General features: G+C 40.3%; 1 protein-coding gene across 1 annotated transcript in view; it reads left to right on the forward strand.

Annotated features, from left to right (window-relative positions):
• The first annotated feature begins 13,901 nt into the window (after positions 1-13,901).
• Positions 13,902-16,259, forward strand: part of LOC137384931 (mucin-19-like) — a 31,256-nt gene continuing 28,898 nt past the window's right edge. Inside the window, exons 1-3 of the mRNA XM_068059640.1 lie at positions 13,902-13,952; positions 15,565-15,763; positions 15,896-16,066. Coding sequence (XP_067915741.1) covers positions 13,902-13,952; positions 15,565-15,763; positions 15,896-16,066 — 421 coding nt within the window. The remainder of the gene's footprint in view (positions 13,953-15,564; positions 15,764-15,895; positions 16,067-16,259) is intronic.

The following is a 16,259-nucleotide window of genomic DNA, read 5'->3' on the forward strand; positions in this document are numbered from 1 at the left end:
AATTAATTTCTTCACAAGACCGAAAAATATTTTCAGTATCTACAACAAATATGGATCAAATCTCAAATCAGTATTCCTCTCCAAATGGTTGTCAGATGATTGTGCCAATGTTTTACAATAAGCTCCCACATCTCTGCATGATAGGGATGTGGCTGTTGGGAATGAGCATGCATCTGATGGAATTTTGAATATGTTATTTTATGTGTGATAGACTTCATTGCTGCACCCACATTAGATGTTAAATCTACTTATAATATAGATAAGTTTTTGTTTTGGTTGTTTAATGACAAATAAGAAGAGACATATATGATGATTTACTAAACCAATTACCATAACTGATATGATTTGTTTGGTGCAATGCTCACATTAATGTAAAATGTTATTGGAATAGAAAATATTGGTTTAAAAACTTCCTGGACAAATCTGAAATATCATTGAAATCTTCAATATGGGACTGAAATGTGCATAGTACCATTTGTTTACAAGCTGACCAATATAATGCATTCATGACTTTGCCACTAATGCATTATACAGTTAAGTTTCCAGTTTGTATCAGTCAGGTACCATTATGGATTTGAAGGAGAATGTTATTTGTGAGATTTGCTTTTGTTAATCAACTGTTAATCAATAAGTAAATCTTGGTTAAGAACTCCCCTTACATTTCATCATATATTCTACACTGTCTCTAATAGTTTTCACTCTTCATAATTTTTGATAACCTATTGTTAGGTTAAAACTGGTCTCAGGGTATTACCCTTAGTTTTTGTAATAGACTGCTAGAGATTTAGTAGGCACCTCTAGTCAGTGATTCCACAGGAACATGTAACTGGAACGATTTGCAGTCTTTGGTAGAGTTTTTCAATTAGTATGTTTTTGTGATTTTTTTAGTTGCCCTTTATTAAAGCAAATATTGTTTTATCTTTAATAACATGTACTTATCCACTGGTACTTGAATAATAAAGTCTCCACAACACTGTAGAAAATATCAAAAGCTCCCTCTGATTATGTTCTAAATGTAAGAATTTTGAATGTGTTAGGTCATTTTTATTAAAACTGATCTTTGTTTAATGCAGATGATGTCTTTGCCCACCTACGAATTAAACGGGACTACCCGATAAACAAGTATGGTAAGTTAACATTTAGAATGCTGAAATAGAACATAGCATTAATGGGGCTAATGTCCCATGTGCACCCTTGGGGACTAGTGGAGAAAGTGAGGAACTGCATATCTGGAGGAGTTGAGATCTTGCTAGTTGGTTCACAGTAGCATGTGTTTAGCCCATCTTAGCTCTTTTCCTGAGATAGTTGAATGTTTTTCCTGCACTGCAGCCATGTGCTCTGAATAATGCTGCCAATTCTCATTTTGCCCACCATCTTAGCTCAGTCATCGAAACTGGGACTACTGATTCTTCCAGCTCTCTGGACAGATGTGACTACCAAACTCCACAGGGATAAACATCGCCTCCATCCCAAATATAAGCTGAATGGTGGGGGGAAAAACCACACCAACAATTGCCAATATACTGACTATTAAGGATTGCACTAAACAGGTGGTACAAAACTCTGGCAAGGAAGTTAATAACCAGACCCAGAGCCAAAATAAATGATTTCCAAAGCATATTGTATCTATGCTCCCAAAAATCCTAGCACCTTGAAGTTGCTGAGTAGCTTTTAAGCACCATACCAACACTCCAATTTCTTCAATCTCATTAAGGCCTGCCCAAGAGTGGTATGCAATAGCTCCAGCCTTAATGCAATACTCCTGAATCTGGAATTACAGATGGGTTCAGGTGCTTCCAAGCAAAGCACACTTCCAGTGCACACTGCATTACTTGCACATGGGCTGAGTGAGCCAGGAAAACTGGCCTCAAGATTTTGTCCCTACCTCTGTCCCCATAAGTAGGATAGACAAGTAGAGATGAGTTTCTCTAGTTAATACAGATAGCAACATTATTAAGCAAGAGAGGAAATTTACCTCTGCTTGCTATTTTAAGTTAAATAGAAAAAAAAACATTGCATATAGCGACTAAAGGAAATTGTCCCTTCAGATTTTAGAATGGGCAGGCAGAGTTCAGTTTGTATCTTCTTGGATGAGACATGATTAAAGTGCTCACTTAAGACTGAAGAACAGTGTAATATATCTTCATTTCCATGAGATAACAAATGCATTAAAACAAAACATCAAACAACAACAACTTATACTTATATAGCACCTTTAACATAAAACATTCCAAGGTGCTTCACAGGAGCAATATAAAACAAACTATGACAGTGAGCCACATAAGGAGATATTAGGTCAAAAGAAGAAAAGTTTGGTCAAAAAGGTCGGTTTTAAGGAGTATCTTAAAAGAGGAAAGTGAAGTAGAAAGGCAGAGAGGGAATTCCAGAGCTTAGGGCCTAGGCAACTGAAAGCAAAGCCACCAATGGTGGAGGGATTAAAATTGGGCATGCTCAAGAGACCAAAATTAGATGAGAGCAGATATCTTGGAGGGTTGTGGGGCTGGAGGAGTTTACAGAGATAGGGAGAGGCAAGGGCATGGAGGGATCTGAAAACAAGCTGAAAATTTTAAATCAAGGCATTTCTTGACCTGATCTAATGTAGGCCAGCGAGCACAGGGGTGATATGTGAATGGATTTGCTGTGAGTTAGGACACAGGCAGCAGAGGTTAGAATGTGGGAGACCAGCTAGGGGTTCGCTGGAGTAGTCAAGTCTAGAGGTGACAAAGGCATGAATGAGGGTTTCAGCAGCAGATGAGCAAAGGCAGGGGCGAAATCAGCGATGTTACAGAGGTGGAAATAGGCTGTCTTAATGATGGCATGAGTATATGGTCGGAAGCTCATCTTGGCATCAAATACGATACCAAGTTTGCCAACAGACTGGTTTAATCTCAGACAGTTGCCAGCGAGAGGAAGCTAGGGAATGGAGTTTGGAGCAGGGACTGAAAATTAATGACTTCATTCTTCCCAATATTTAGCTGGAGGAAATGTCTGCCCATCCAGTACCGGATGTCAGATAGGCAGTTTGATAATTTGGCAATGATGGAGAGAGGTGGTGGTGAGGTAGAGCTGGGTGTCGTCAGCTTACATGGGAAAACTAATGCTGTGCTTTCGGATGATGTCACTGAGGTCATCAATACAATGCAACCAAAACAAAGGTTATACTTCACATGCGGCAAGGAAAAGAGTAACTCAAAGACAATAATGGCCCACATTTTGTGGTGGTGAAACTGTCAGCATTCACCATCATTACTCCACTGAAACAGGCAGCAACTTTGGGAATTCAGCACATGGGCAGAATAATGCAGAAATCCAGAAGTTGCTGTCAGTGATTCTATGTTTCTCCAGAGAGTGAACTATTGAGGCACCCTGAGACTGCAATCAAAAGAAATCAATTGAACTAATGTGAACTTCCACTCTTAACCCTTGAAAAAGTTATACCTTTTTGAATGAGGTGTATCTGGGTTTTTAAGAGTGTACTAACTTATTAATTACTGCTAACACCCTCATTGGCCCTGAAAAGCTAATTTTATATTTGTGGAATGTCAAATTTCTGTGATTGGCTGCTTACCTGCTTTCTGACATCACTGTTGCTGCATGCCAAGACATCGCCTTGACTTGGCTCCAGATTTAAACTGGCATCGGAAAGAGGAAAACCATGGGGCATAGTTTGCTAGATCTTCGTGGGCAGCTTTCTTTGAGGTCAGAGGTGAGGGATCTTTCTTCACCATTGACTGCAAAATCTGGGCCAGCAACTCGTTTCCTATTAGCCTCAGTGATTACTGTACAAAATGTTCAATTTTGACGAAAGCTTAAATGTCAACTAGTGTACACTTGACAACTATATTTATATTAAATATGAAACATTATGCTATGCATATAAATTCCACCTGTAACCATAAAGTAATGGTACTGTTTATTATTAAAATACAAGATCTTGATTAATGTTGTAGTCACAGTTACTGAGAGAAATTGCTACAAGCAAGATAGGTGTTGTAAATAAAGGAATAATAATGGATTTAGATGGCAATAGCTTTCAAACTCCTGTGTTTTGTATGAAATAAATCAGATTTAAACATATTTTCTCCTAGAATTGGACGGGTCTGCTCTCACACAAACATTTAGGTTTACAAGGGATGTTGCAACCATGCCAAATGAAGAAACTCGTAAGTACATATTTGTTTCATTCTGAGACATATGAGTATTAAGTTACTTCGTATCTTTACATTGCAAGATGAGACAGAACCTATCAAAATAATAATGTTCAGACAGCCTTTATAATCTTTTAAAATTCATTTCACGGGATGTGGGTGTCGTTGGCAAGACCAGCATTTGTTGCCCATTCCTAATTGCCCTTGAGAAAGTGGTGGTGAGCTGCCTTCTTGAAGGGCTGCAGTCCATCTGGTGCAGATGCACTCACAGTGCTTTTTGAGAGGGTGTTCCAGGATTTTGATCTAGCGAAGGTGAAGAAACGGCAATATATTTCCAAGTCAGGATGTTGTGTGGCTTGGAACAGAATTTGCAGGTGGTGGTGCCACCACATGTCTGCTGCCCATCCTTCTGGGCGGAATAGGTTGGGGTTTGGAAGATGCTGTCGAAAAACACATGGTGAGTTGCTGCAGTGCATCTTGTATATGGTATACACTGCTGCCACTGTGCATTGGTGGTGGAGGGAGTGAATGTTCAAGGGGTGCCAATCAAGCGGGCTGCTTTTTCCTGGCTGTTATCGAGCTTCCTGAGTGTTGTTGGAGCCACACTCATCCAGGCACGTGAGAGTATTCCATCACACTCCTGACTTGTGCCTTGTAGATGATAGACAAGTTTTGGGAAGTCAGAAAGTGGGTTACTCGCGGCAGAATTCCCAATCTCTGACCTACTCTTATTGCCACAGTATTTATGTGGATACTCCAGTTCAGTTTCTGGTCAATGGTAATCCCCATGATGTTGATAGTGGGGAATTCAGTGATGGTAATGCCATTGAATGTCAAGGGGATTTGGTTGGATTCTCTCTTGTTGGAGATGGTCATTGCCTGGCACTTGTGTGGCATGAATGTTACTTGCCACTTATCAGCCCAAGCAGGAATGTTGTCCAGGTTTTGCTGCATATGGACACGGACTGCTTCAGAATCTGAGGAGTTGTAAATGGTACTGAACTGAAAAGACTGATTTCTTTATATTTCACCAGGTACCTGCAGCATATGGGGACAAGGAGCAATCAGGACATACACCAATGAATTTTACTATTTTAAATCAACTTGCAAGTACATTCTGAGTCGCCAATGCAAAGGTGGCGCAGAAGACTTTCATGTGGATATTCGCCGAGGCTCAGATGGCACGTTGGAATACATTTTCATGAACATCGAAGGTGTCTTCATTGTTGTGGCAAATGGGACAATTAAGGTTAAACACACTGTGTAAGTTAATAGGATTGATTTTGATATTAATTGCAAGATACATCTTTAGAGAAACTACATCTGCCAGACACCTACAGGGGCAAACCCGGCAGAACCCTATGCTGCCCCCATATTCCATGCACCACCACCCCAACTCCCCCAACCCATGCTCTCTGCCCTCAACAACTGCAAGAATTCTTGGTCTATTATTTTCCTCTGTTCTGCTTCTATTTCACTTAGAGCAGCTCAGCATGGGAATTTTTTTCTGTAATTTCATTGAAACTGTTGGTTTTGAATGAGGATGATTAGCAATTAGCTATATTTACTTCATTTGTACCAATGTAAAAATTTCATATATAGACCCTAACACTGGATTTTACCAAGCCCTTGGCGTAGGGCTCCATGGCGCTGGGGGGAGTGGGGGGGTGCTGGTATATGGGTCTAGCAGTGGCACGCCATGGAGGCCAACGTCAGGAAGGCCCGGCCCAATCCTCCTGGCGGTGGCGAGGCTCCGTGGCGGCCACCCCCACCGCTGTGCGATGGGAACTGAATCTAAATATTTAAATGAATGACTTGAATTAATTTAAATAAATGTACCGGAAAGCTTCCAGGCCTGCCGCAATGAATGACCTCCAACAACCACAACCATCTTCCTTTGCGTTAGCTATGACGCCAACCAGCAGAGTGTTTTTCCCCGACTGTGAGATGGGAAAGGGGTGTTAGAAATTTATTTGATATATTTTGCAGAGGTATATCTTTAAAAATTTAAATATGCCGGTAGGGCTGGCTGCCCATTAAAAAGGGTGCCAGCAGCTGCACACAGACAGCTGATGCCATTGCTGGCAACGGACAGCAAGCCCTCTCCACCTGATTGGGGGGGGGGGGGGGTGGCGGGACGCCCTGGCTGTGTATATGAGCCAAAATGCGGCTCTTTGGCGTGTGGCCTGCCATTTTTTGAGTTCACCACCGAGGTCAGTGGCTGGGACTTAAAATCCAGCCCATTGTTGTAGAAAGCATTAATATGATTAAATTTTGATGCATGTCAATATTTGGAGTTTGAATATTTTTTCATTCATTATTGCTTTTTTTACAGAGTTTCATTGCCATATGATGACAGGATGATTAATATTCAGCAACATGGAGTTAATGTGCGCTTTTCAAACAGGAAGCATACTATAATCCTGCTTTGGAATTATCAAGATGCACTAAAGGTAAGACAATTTGTAAAGTGCACCATTCATTCTTAATGTAGAATGATTTAAAGGGGTTTTAAGATTGATTTAAACAGTTCGCTATGTTTAATGTCACAGACACACAGTGATGAGAGGCAGCCTTCAGTTGAGTTATAATGAAACACCTCTTTGAAAGAAAGGGTTTAATTTTCTCATCGTACATAGTTTTGAATGTAATGGAGACAAATTTGTCAAACCATGTAAAGATTTCCATCTGTTGTTTTTATGTTTAAAATGTCTCTCTTTCATTTTCAGATAAAAGTTGATGGTCAATACCAGGGAAAACTATGTGGCCTTTGTGGACCTTTTGATAAAAGTGTCAAAACAACATATGGTAAAAAAATTGTTCTTTGTGCTACCTAGGAACATAGGAACATAGGAGCAGGAGTAGGCCATTCAGCCCGTCGAGCCTACTCCGCCATTCAATATGATCATGGTTGATCATCCACTTCAATGCCTTTTACCCACACTATCCCCCATATCCCTTTATGTCACTGGTATTTAGAAATACATCAATCTCTGCTTTAAACATCCTCAAAAAACTCCAACAGGTTCGTCAAACATGATTTCCCGTTCATAAATCCATGTTGACTATGGCCAATCACATCATTCTTATCCAAGTGTCCATTTATCACATCCTTTAGATAGATTCTAATATTTTCCCTACTACTGATGTAAGGCTAACAGGTCTGTAATTCCCTGTTTTCTCTCTCCCTCCCTTCTTAAATAGTGGGGTTACACTTGCAACCTTCCAATCAGCAGGAACCGCTCCAGAATATATAGAATTTTGGAAGATGATCACCAATGCATCCACTATCTCCATAGTTACCTCTTTCAACACTCTAGGATATAGAATATCAGGTCCTGGCGACTTATCAACCTTCAGCCCCATTAATTTCTCCAATATAACCTTCTTACTAATAGTAAATTCCTTCAATTCCTCATTCTCCCTAATCCCTTGGATCTCTAGCTCTGGGGGATTTCTTATATCTTCCTCAGTGAAGACAGACACAAAGTAATCATTTAACTTCTCTGCTATTTCTTTATGCCCCATTATAAATGCTCCTGACTCTGCCTGTAATGAACCCACATTTGTCTTAGCCAAATGTTTCCTTTTTATGTACCTATAGAAGTTTTTACAGTCCATTTTTATGTTTTTTGCTAGGCTACATTCATATTCTATTCTCCCTTTCTTTATCAGTTTCTTGGTCCTCCTTTGTTTTATTCTAAAATACTCTCAATCCTCAGGCTTACTACCAATTCTGGCAACTTTATAGACCTTTTCTTTTAATCTTAAACAATTTTTAACTTCCTTTGTTATCCATGGTTGACTGCCTTTACTTTTGGGGTTTTTGTGCCTCGAAGAAATGTAAACTATGTAATAATTCTGTGAAGACTATCCATTGTTTATGCACTGTCATAACTTTTAATGTATTTTCCCAATCCACCTCAGCCAATTTTCCCTTCATACCTACATAATTTCCTTTGTTCAAATTTAACACCCTGGCTTCAGATTGACCTACCTCACTTTCAAACATAATGTAAAATTCTATCATATCATGGTCACTCATCCCTAAAAGTTCTTTTCTTTCTCATGACATAATACTAGATCTAAAATAGCAGGTTCCTGAACATACTGCTCTAGAAAACCATCCCTAACACACTCCAGAAACTCATCCTCCACAGCATTAGTGCTCATTAGGTTTACCCGGTCTATATGCAGATTGAAGTCATCCATGATTACTGTATTACCCATGTTACATGCTTCTCTAATCTCCTGATTAATACCATGCCCCACACAATCATGACTGTTTGGTGGCCTATAAACAACTCCTACCAATGTTTGCTGCCCCTTACTGTTTTTTAGCTCCACGTAAACAGATTCCAAATTTTGTTCTTCCGATCTGAGATCCTCCCTTACAAATGTACTGATCTCATCCCTCATTATCAGTGCAACACCACCTCCTTTTCCTTTTTTCCTGTCCTTCCTAAATGTTGAACATACTTGAATATTCAGTTCCCAGTCTTGGTCACCCTGTAGCCACGTTTCTGTAATGACAATTTGATCATACCCATTTATCTCTAGTTGGGCTTTTAAATCATCTACCTCATTGCGAATGCTGCATGCATTCAGGTAGAGTGCCCTTAACCCTGTCTTCTTGACATTATTTTGCTTTCTAAGCCTAATTGATGCTCGCGTTTGTTTTACCTGCCTTCTAATGTCACTTGCTACTTTTCTACCCCCTGTTACCAGCTTTACTTCCTTCCAATTTGAGCTACCTCTCAGGTTTGTATCCTTCTGACAAGCTAGTTTAAACACTCCTCAACAGCACTAGCAAATCTCCCTGCGAGCATATTAGTTTCAGTCCTGTTAAGGTGTAGCCCGTCCATCTTGTACAGGTCCCACATGCCCAGATCTGGTCCCAATGCCTCAGAAATCTGATGCCCTCCCTCCTAACCAATTCTCCAGCCATGTGTTCAATCGATCAATTCTCCTATTCCTATGTTCACTAGCATGTGGCACTGGAAGTAAGCCTGAAATTATTACTCTTGAGGTCCTGCTTTTTAATTTCCTTCCTAACTCCCTAAAATTTGCTTTCAGGACTTCATCTCTCTTCCTATATATGTCATTGGTACCAATGTGGACTATGACCTCTGGCTGTTCACCCACCCCCAGAAGGAGCAGCCCCTCCGTGATATCCTTGACCCTGGCACCAGGGAGGCAACATACCATCCTGGAGCCGTATCTACTGCAGCAGAAACACCTGTCTGATCCCCTGACTATTGAAACCCCTTTTATTATTGGCCTTCCTCTCTTCTTTCTCCCCTCCTATGCAGCTGAACCACCAGTGGTGCCACGGACTTTGCTCTGGCTGTACTCCCCTGAAGAACCGTTGCCTTCACCAGTATCCAAAATGGAAAACCTATAAAATAAAGCTATTTTTTTTAAAGATTCTGTTCATATTTCAAGTTTGCTAAAAGTAATTTGAGTCATTGATGAATGAAAAAAAAACTTCACTATCTCTTTGGACTTTGTAGATACATATTTTACCCAAGAAAACAAATTGGATTCTTCGAATCATGCCTGCACCACCAAATTCCCTGAAGAAACTACTTGTGCGTCAGCTAATGTAAGTCACACAGTACCAGAGAGTACTTCAGGAATGGCATAATTTCTGAATAAAATAAAAGTGTGAACTAAATCTTTGCTCATATTTCCTTTTGTTTGGGTTGTGGGTGACACAAAACATCTATAGCCCATCCCTAGTCACCCCAAGAAGCTGAGGGAGCTACGTCTAATAATTTATTTTGTAATCAAATGATTTTCAGAGAGTACCAGGCTCCCTTCCTTGAAGGATATTATTGAACCAGCTGGGCTTTTGGACAATTAAAAAAACATTTTTTTTGGGGATGTGGATGTTGCTGGCTAGGCCAGCATTTATTACGCATGTCAATTGCCCTTGAACTGAATGACTTGCTAGGCTATTTCAGAGAGCATTTTAAGGGTCAACAACATTGCTGTCGGTCTGGAGTCACATGTAGGCCAGACCAGGTAAGGACAGCAAATTTCCTTCCCTAAAGTCCTGTAAGGACTCCATTCCATTCTCCCAGTTTCTCCATCTCCGACGCATCTGCTATGGTGATGCAACCTTCCACAACAGCGCTTCTGATATGTCTTCCTTTTTCCTCAACTGAGAAATCCCCCCCCCCACCCAACTGTGGTTGACAGGGTCCTCAAATGTGTCCAGCCCAGTTCCCACACTTCTGCCCTCACCCCTTCCCCTCCTTCCCAGATCCACGACAGGGTTCTCTTTGTCCTCACGTTCCACCTCACCAGCCTCCACATCCAAAGGATCATTCTCTGCCATTTCCGCCACCTCCAGCATGATGCCACCACCAAATGCATTTTCCCCTCCCCTACCTGTCAGCATTCTGAAGGGATCATTCACTCTGCAATACCCTGGTCCACTCCTTCATTACCACCGACACCTTGTCCCCTTCCCACGGCACCTTCCCATGCAATTGCAGGCGGTGTAATACCTGCCCTCTTACCACCTCTCTCCTCACTATCTAAGGCCCCAAACACTCCTTTCAGGTGAAGCAGCGATTTACTTGCACTTTTTTCAACTTAGTATACCATATTCACTGCTCACAATGCAATCTCCTCTACAGTGGGGAGATCAAATGCAGATTAGGTGACTGCTTTGCAGAACACCTCCGCTCAGTCAAAAAGCATGACCCCGAGCTTCCGGTTGCTTGCCATTTCAATACTCTCTCCTACTCTCATGCCAATATTCCTGTCTTTGGCCTGCTCTAGTGTTCCAGTGAACATCAACACAAGCTCGAGGACCAGCACTTGATCTTTCGATTAGGCACTCTACAGCCTTGTGGACTGAACATTGAGTTCAATAACTTCAGAGCATGACTGGCCTTTTTTCATATTTTATTATTTAACCATGTGCCTATTTTTCATGTAGACAGAGTTGTTCATTATTTTGCTATTAACACTCTCTCTGGACTAATGCTTTGTCTTTCACCACAAGCATTAACACACTCTTTGCCTTTGTTCCATGACAGCTTTGTCATTTAATCTCTCCTGCTCTCTGCTCTATCAAACACCTTCCCCTTTGTTCTCTCTCCCACCCCCTCCCCTTCACTTGCTTAAAACCTAATTCTTTTCTTATCTTTGCCAGTTTTGATGAAAGGTCACAGAGCTGAAACTTCAACTCTGCTTCTCTCTCCAGAGATGCTGCCAGACCTGCTGAGTATTTCTAGCAATTTTTGTTTGGATCCCCAGAACATTAACCTGGGCTCTGAATTACTTATCTAGTGACATTACCACTGCACCACTGCCTCCCCTATAATCTGACAACTTTTATGGCAATTTGAAAAATAAATAGTTTGAAGTAGCTCTACTACAAGCTTCTTGTTGGTGGGTGGGCAGGAGGGGGGGGTCGGGCGGGTGGGGGTGGCGGTGGTGCGGGTGGAGAAATGACTAGGGATTGGCAATAAATCTAGTAGCCATAACCTATAATGTAATGGGTGTCTTCGGAAAATTGGATGGTAAATGTTGACATGGTAATTTACAAGGGTACATGTTGACACAAAATTGTGATAACAGGAAGTAAGATTTCCATATAGGAAGTGTCTGCCCCTACACAAGAATATATAATTATACTACAGATTATTTTTGATGACACCATTTATTATATACTGGAAACTCATTTCAGATGGTCATACATGTATAGAAATCATCACAGTGTTATCTTTTTAACTGCAAATATTATTTATCATTTGGGAGTATTATTAGCAATAATCTCACTCACAGCCATCAGAAAAATGGTCAGAGACATTCAGAGCCTTAATGGTTGTCTATCATCATTCTCTTAATTTGCAAATACGCTTTGATTTTGGTTTCTAAAAGCTACTAAAATCTTTACCAAATATCTGGATACAAAATTTTATTCAAAAAGTGTTTAACACTTTAGAAATGTTCATTCATTTCAAAATGAGATATGGATTATGTTATAAATTATACTTCATTTTGGTCTGTTTGCACTTTGTAATGTGACATCTCCCTGAAGTATAATTCATTCCTAATCTTCATATGGAATGAATTAAGTATCATTAAAAGCTGCACAGGGAACAATGCATGAAGCAGAGTTTAAAATATCTTTGTCAGTCCCCTAAAATAGCGTATAATGCTTTCTCTCTATTGTGCGAACCATAGAACCATAGAAAAATTATGGCACAGAAGGAGGCTATTCAGCCCATCGTGTCTGCGTGGCCGAAAAAATTAGCCACCCAATCTAATACCACCTTCCAGCACCTGGTCCGTAGCCTTGCAGGTTACAGCACTTCAGGTGCATATCCAGGTAACTTTTAAATGAGTTGAGGGGTTCTTCCTCACCACCGTTCCTGGCAGTGAATTCCAGACACCCACCACCCTCTGGGTGAAAATGTTTTTCCTCATGTCCGCTCTAATCCTTCTACCAATCACCTTAAATTTGTGCCCCTGGGTAATTCATCTCTCTGCTAGAGGAAACAGGTTCTTCCTGTCTACTCTATCTAGGCTGCTCATAATTTTGTATCCCTCAATTAAGTCACTCCTCAGATTCCTCTGTTTTAAAGAAAATAAGCCTAGCCGATCCAATCTTTCTTCATAGCTACAACGTTCAAGCCCTGGCAACATTCTTGTAAATCGCCTCTGTAGTCTCTCCAGAGCAATAATGTCCCTCCTGTAATGTAGTGACCAGAACTGTATGCAATACTCCAGTTGTGGCCTAACCAGCATTTTATACAGTTCCAGCATTACTTCCCTGCTTTTGTATTCTATACCTCAGCCAATAAAGGAAAGCATTCCATATGCCTTCTTCACCACTTTATCTACCTGTCCAGCCACCTTCAGGGACCTGTGGACATACACTCCAAGGTCTCTCATTTCTTCTACTCCTCTCAATATCCTCCTGTTTGTTGTGTATTCCCTTGCTTTATTTGCCCTTCCCAAATGCGTTACCTCACACTTCTCTGGATTGAATTCCATTTGCCACTTTTTCCCCCACTCAACCAAACCATTGATATCATTCTGGAGTCTACAGCCATCCTCTTCACTATCAACTACACGGCCAATTTTTGTGTCATCAGCAAATTTCCCAATCACGCCTTCCACATTTAAGTCCAAATCATTACTATATACCACAAACAGCAAGGGACCCAACATTGAGCCCGATGGAACACCACTGGAAACCACTTTCCATTCTCAAAAACATTCATCTAATACCCTTTGTTTTCTGTTACTGAGTCAATTTTGGATCCAACCAGACACATTCCTCTGTATCCCACAGGCTTTCATTTTTCTGACCAGCCTGCCATGCGGAACCTTGTCAAATGCCTTACTAAAATCCATGTAGAGCACATCCACTGCACTACCCTCATCAATCCTCCTTGTTACTTCCTCAAAAAACTCAATCAAGTTAGTGAGACATGACTTTCACTTAATAAATCCATGCTGACTATTAGAACATTACAGCGCAGTACAGGCCCTTCGGCCCTCGATGTTGCGCCGACCATCTGACCTACACTATTCCATTTTCATCCATATGTCTATCCAATGACCACTTAAATGCCCTTAAATTAATTAAATCCCTGATTAATCCATGCCTTTATAAGTGGAAGCTTATCCTGTCTCTCAGAATTGATTCTAATTATTTACCCACCACCGAGGTCAGACTGACTGGCCTATAATTATTTGCCCTATCCCTCGTATCCGTTTTAAATAATGGTACAACGTTCGCAGATCTCCAATCCTTTGGCACCTAATCCGTATGCAGTGAGGATTTGAAGATGATCCTCAAAGTATTCTCTATTTCCTCCCTGGCTTCCTTTAACAACCTGGGATGCAATCCATCCAGCCCTGGTGATTTATCCACTTTCAAGGATGTCAGACCCTCTAGTACTTCCTCTCTCTTTATGCTTATCATATGTAATATTTCACACTCCTCCTCATTTAACTACAATGTCTGCATCATCCCTCTCCTTTGTGAAGACAGAGACAAAAACACATTAAGAACCCTGCCCACATTTTCTGTATCCAAGCATAAGTCCCTTGTCTGATAGGCCCTATCCTTTCCTTAGTTATCCTCTTGCTCTTAATGCCCTGATAAAACATCTTCAGGCTTTCCTTGATTTTATTTGCCAATAATTTTTCATGTCCTCTCTTTGCTTTTCTATTTTCCTTTTTTACTTCACCCCTGCCCTTTCTATACTCCTCTCGCTTTTCTAAAGTGTTAAGTTTTTTGTGACTGTCATAAGCTTTCTTTTTCTTCTTTAACTTAACCTGTATGCTTCTAGATAACCAGGGGGCTCTAGATTTGGCCGTACCACCCTTTATCTTTGTGGGGACATGTCTACACTGTGCCTGTGGAATCTTGCTTTTGAATGCCTCCCACTGATTTGCCACTGATTTTCCTTCAAGTAGCTATACCCAGTCCACTTTCGCGAGATCACCTCTCAGTTTCATAAAATTTTCCTTCCTCCAATTTAGAACTTTTACTCCTGTTTTATCCTTGTCCTTTTCCATGAGTATACTAAAACTAACTGCACTAACTGTAACTAACTAAACTATCTCCAAAATGGTCACCCATTGCTACTTCATCCACTTGCCCAGCTTCATTACCGAAGACTAAATCTAGAATTGTGCTCCCCTCTCATTGGGCTTGTTATATGCTGACTAAAAAAGTTCTCTTGAATGTAGTTCAAGAATTTTGTGCCCTTTGTGTCCTTCACATTGTTTGTATTCCAGTGTGATTCCTTCTTTCCAATTTCATTTTCTGCATGATAACAAAGTCAATTTACATTGCACCAATTTTCTATCCCAGGCATTTCTAAGACTTGCTACAAGTCTGATACACAAGTCCAGATAAGTCTGCTATGTCACCACTTAGGAATTGTTACCTGGCTGGGGTAGAGTTTGGGCATCCTATAATATGAAGTGCAAATTGATCTTGCAACCTCCAAATTGCAGTTTTACATATGTGGACCCTGTTGCAGTGATATTAAGTGGACATTAACATTAACGTTCAAATCTCGACAATTTTTAGCTTTTGCATAGCTATTAATTCTGATGAATGTTAAATTATCAAGCTTTATGCATAGTCACAGTAATGGTATTACCATTATCTTATACTTTCGCACTCCTATCCATCAATACTGAATTCCAGTCAGCTAATGCAAGCATTATGCACATGCTAAGTATGCAAGGATCACTTGTTTAAATATACAGCTTTTTGCAGCACTCAAATTTTGTGATGCTGTGGCTGATGTAGTCTTGTTGCTAATCTTGACTCTGCTCTCATTCCATTTATTGCAGCCCACGAATTCTGATTTGGAATTCTGTTCATTTAAATTATCTTTCTGACTCTCATTTTTCTTTTTATATTCAGGTCTGCTCAAAAATGTCAAAACATTTCCAGTCATGTTATAACAGTGCCATTAATGTTAAATACTTGGAGATGTGTCAAAAAGATGTTTGCGCTTGTAAAGGAGCAAGGCAATGTAATTGTGCCAATTTTATAGAAATGTCACATCAGTGCATACATTCAGATTCTTCATGGAAAGCATGGAGGAAATCTACAAACTGTGGTAAGTTATCTTCATGGGGCATAATCAGAACTTGAACTAAACTCTTTTAATAGAATTGCTACAATTATTTCAATCATTACCTGAATAACGCAACAAACAAGATTTTTGAAATTATCGTTTTCCGTTTAATAGCATTGCGTAGGTCATATGATGAAATCAACAACTTTTCCTTTTCAGCACAGCCCACCTGTCCTGCGAATCAGATTTACATGGAGTGTGGTCCTGCTTGTATGCCAACGTGTACCAATCCAAATCCTCAACAACAGTGCGATCAGTGTGTGAATACTTGTGGTTGTCCAGCAGGTAGGATTTTTAATAATTATTGACAGTTCAACTTTCTTTTAGAATACTTTCTTGAACCTAATATTTATCATTCAATGGTTACACCAATATACTTCCACAAACTGAAAGTCTTTTTAAACTGCTTGGTTTAGAATGAAAGGGTAATTCAACAAAAAGGATGACAAGAGGAAAAGGTGGAATCCATCATCCATTT

Source organism: Heterodontus francisci, chromosome 27 (genome assembly GCF_036365525.1).
Source record: "Heterodontus francisci isolate sHetFra1 chromosome 27, sHetFra1.hap1, whole genome shotgun sequence".
NCBI classification, from domain to species: domain Eukaryota; kingdom Metazoa; phylum Chordata; class Chondrichthyes; order Heterodontiformes; family Heterodontidae; genus Heterodontus; species Heterodontus francisci.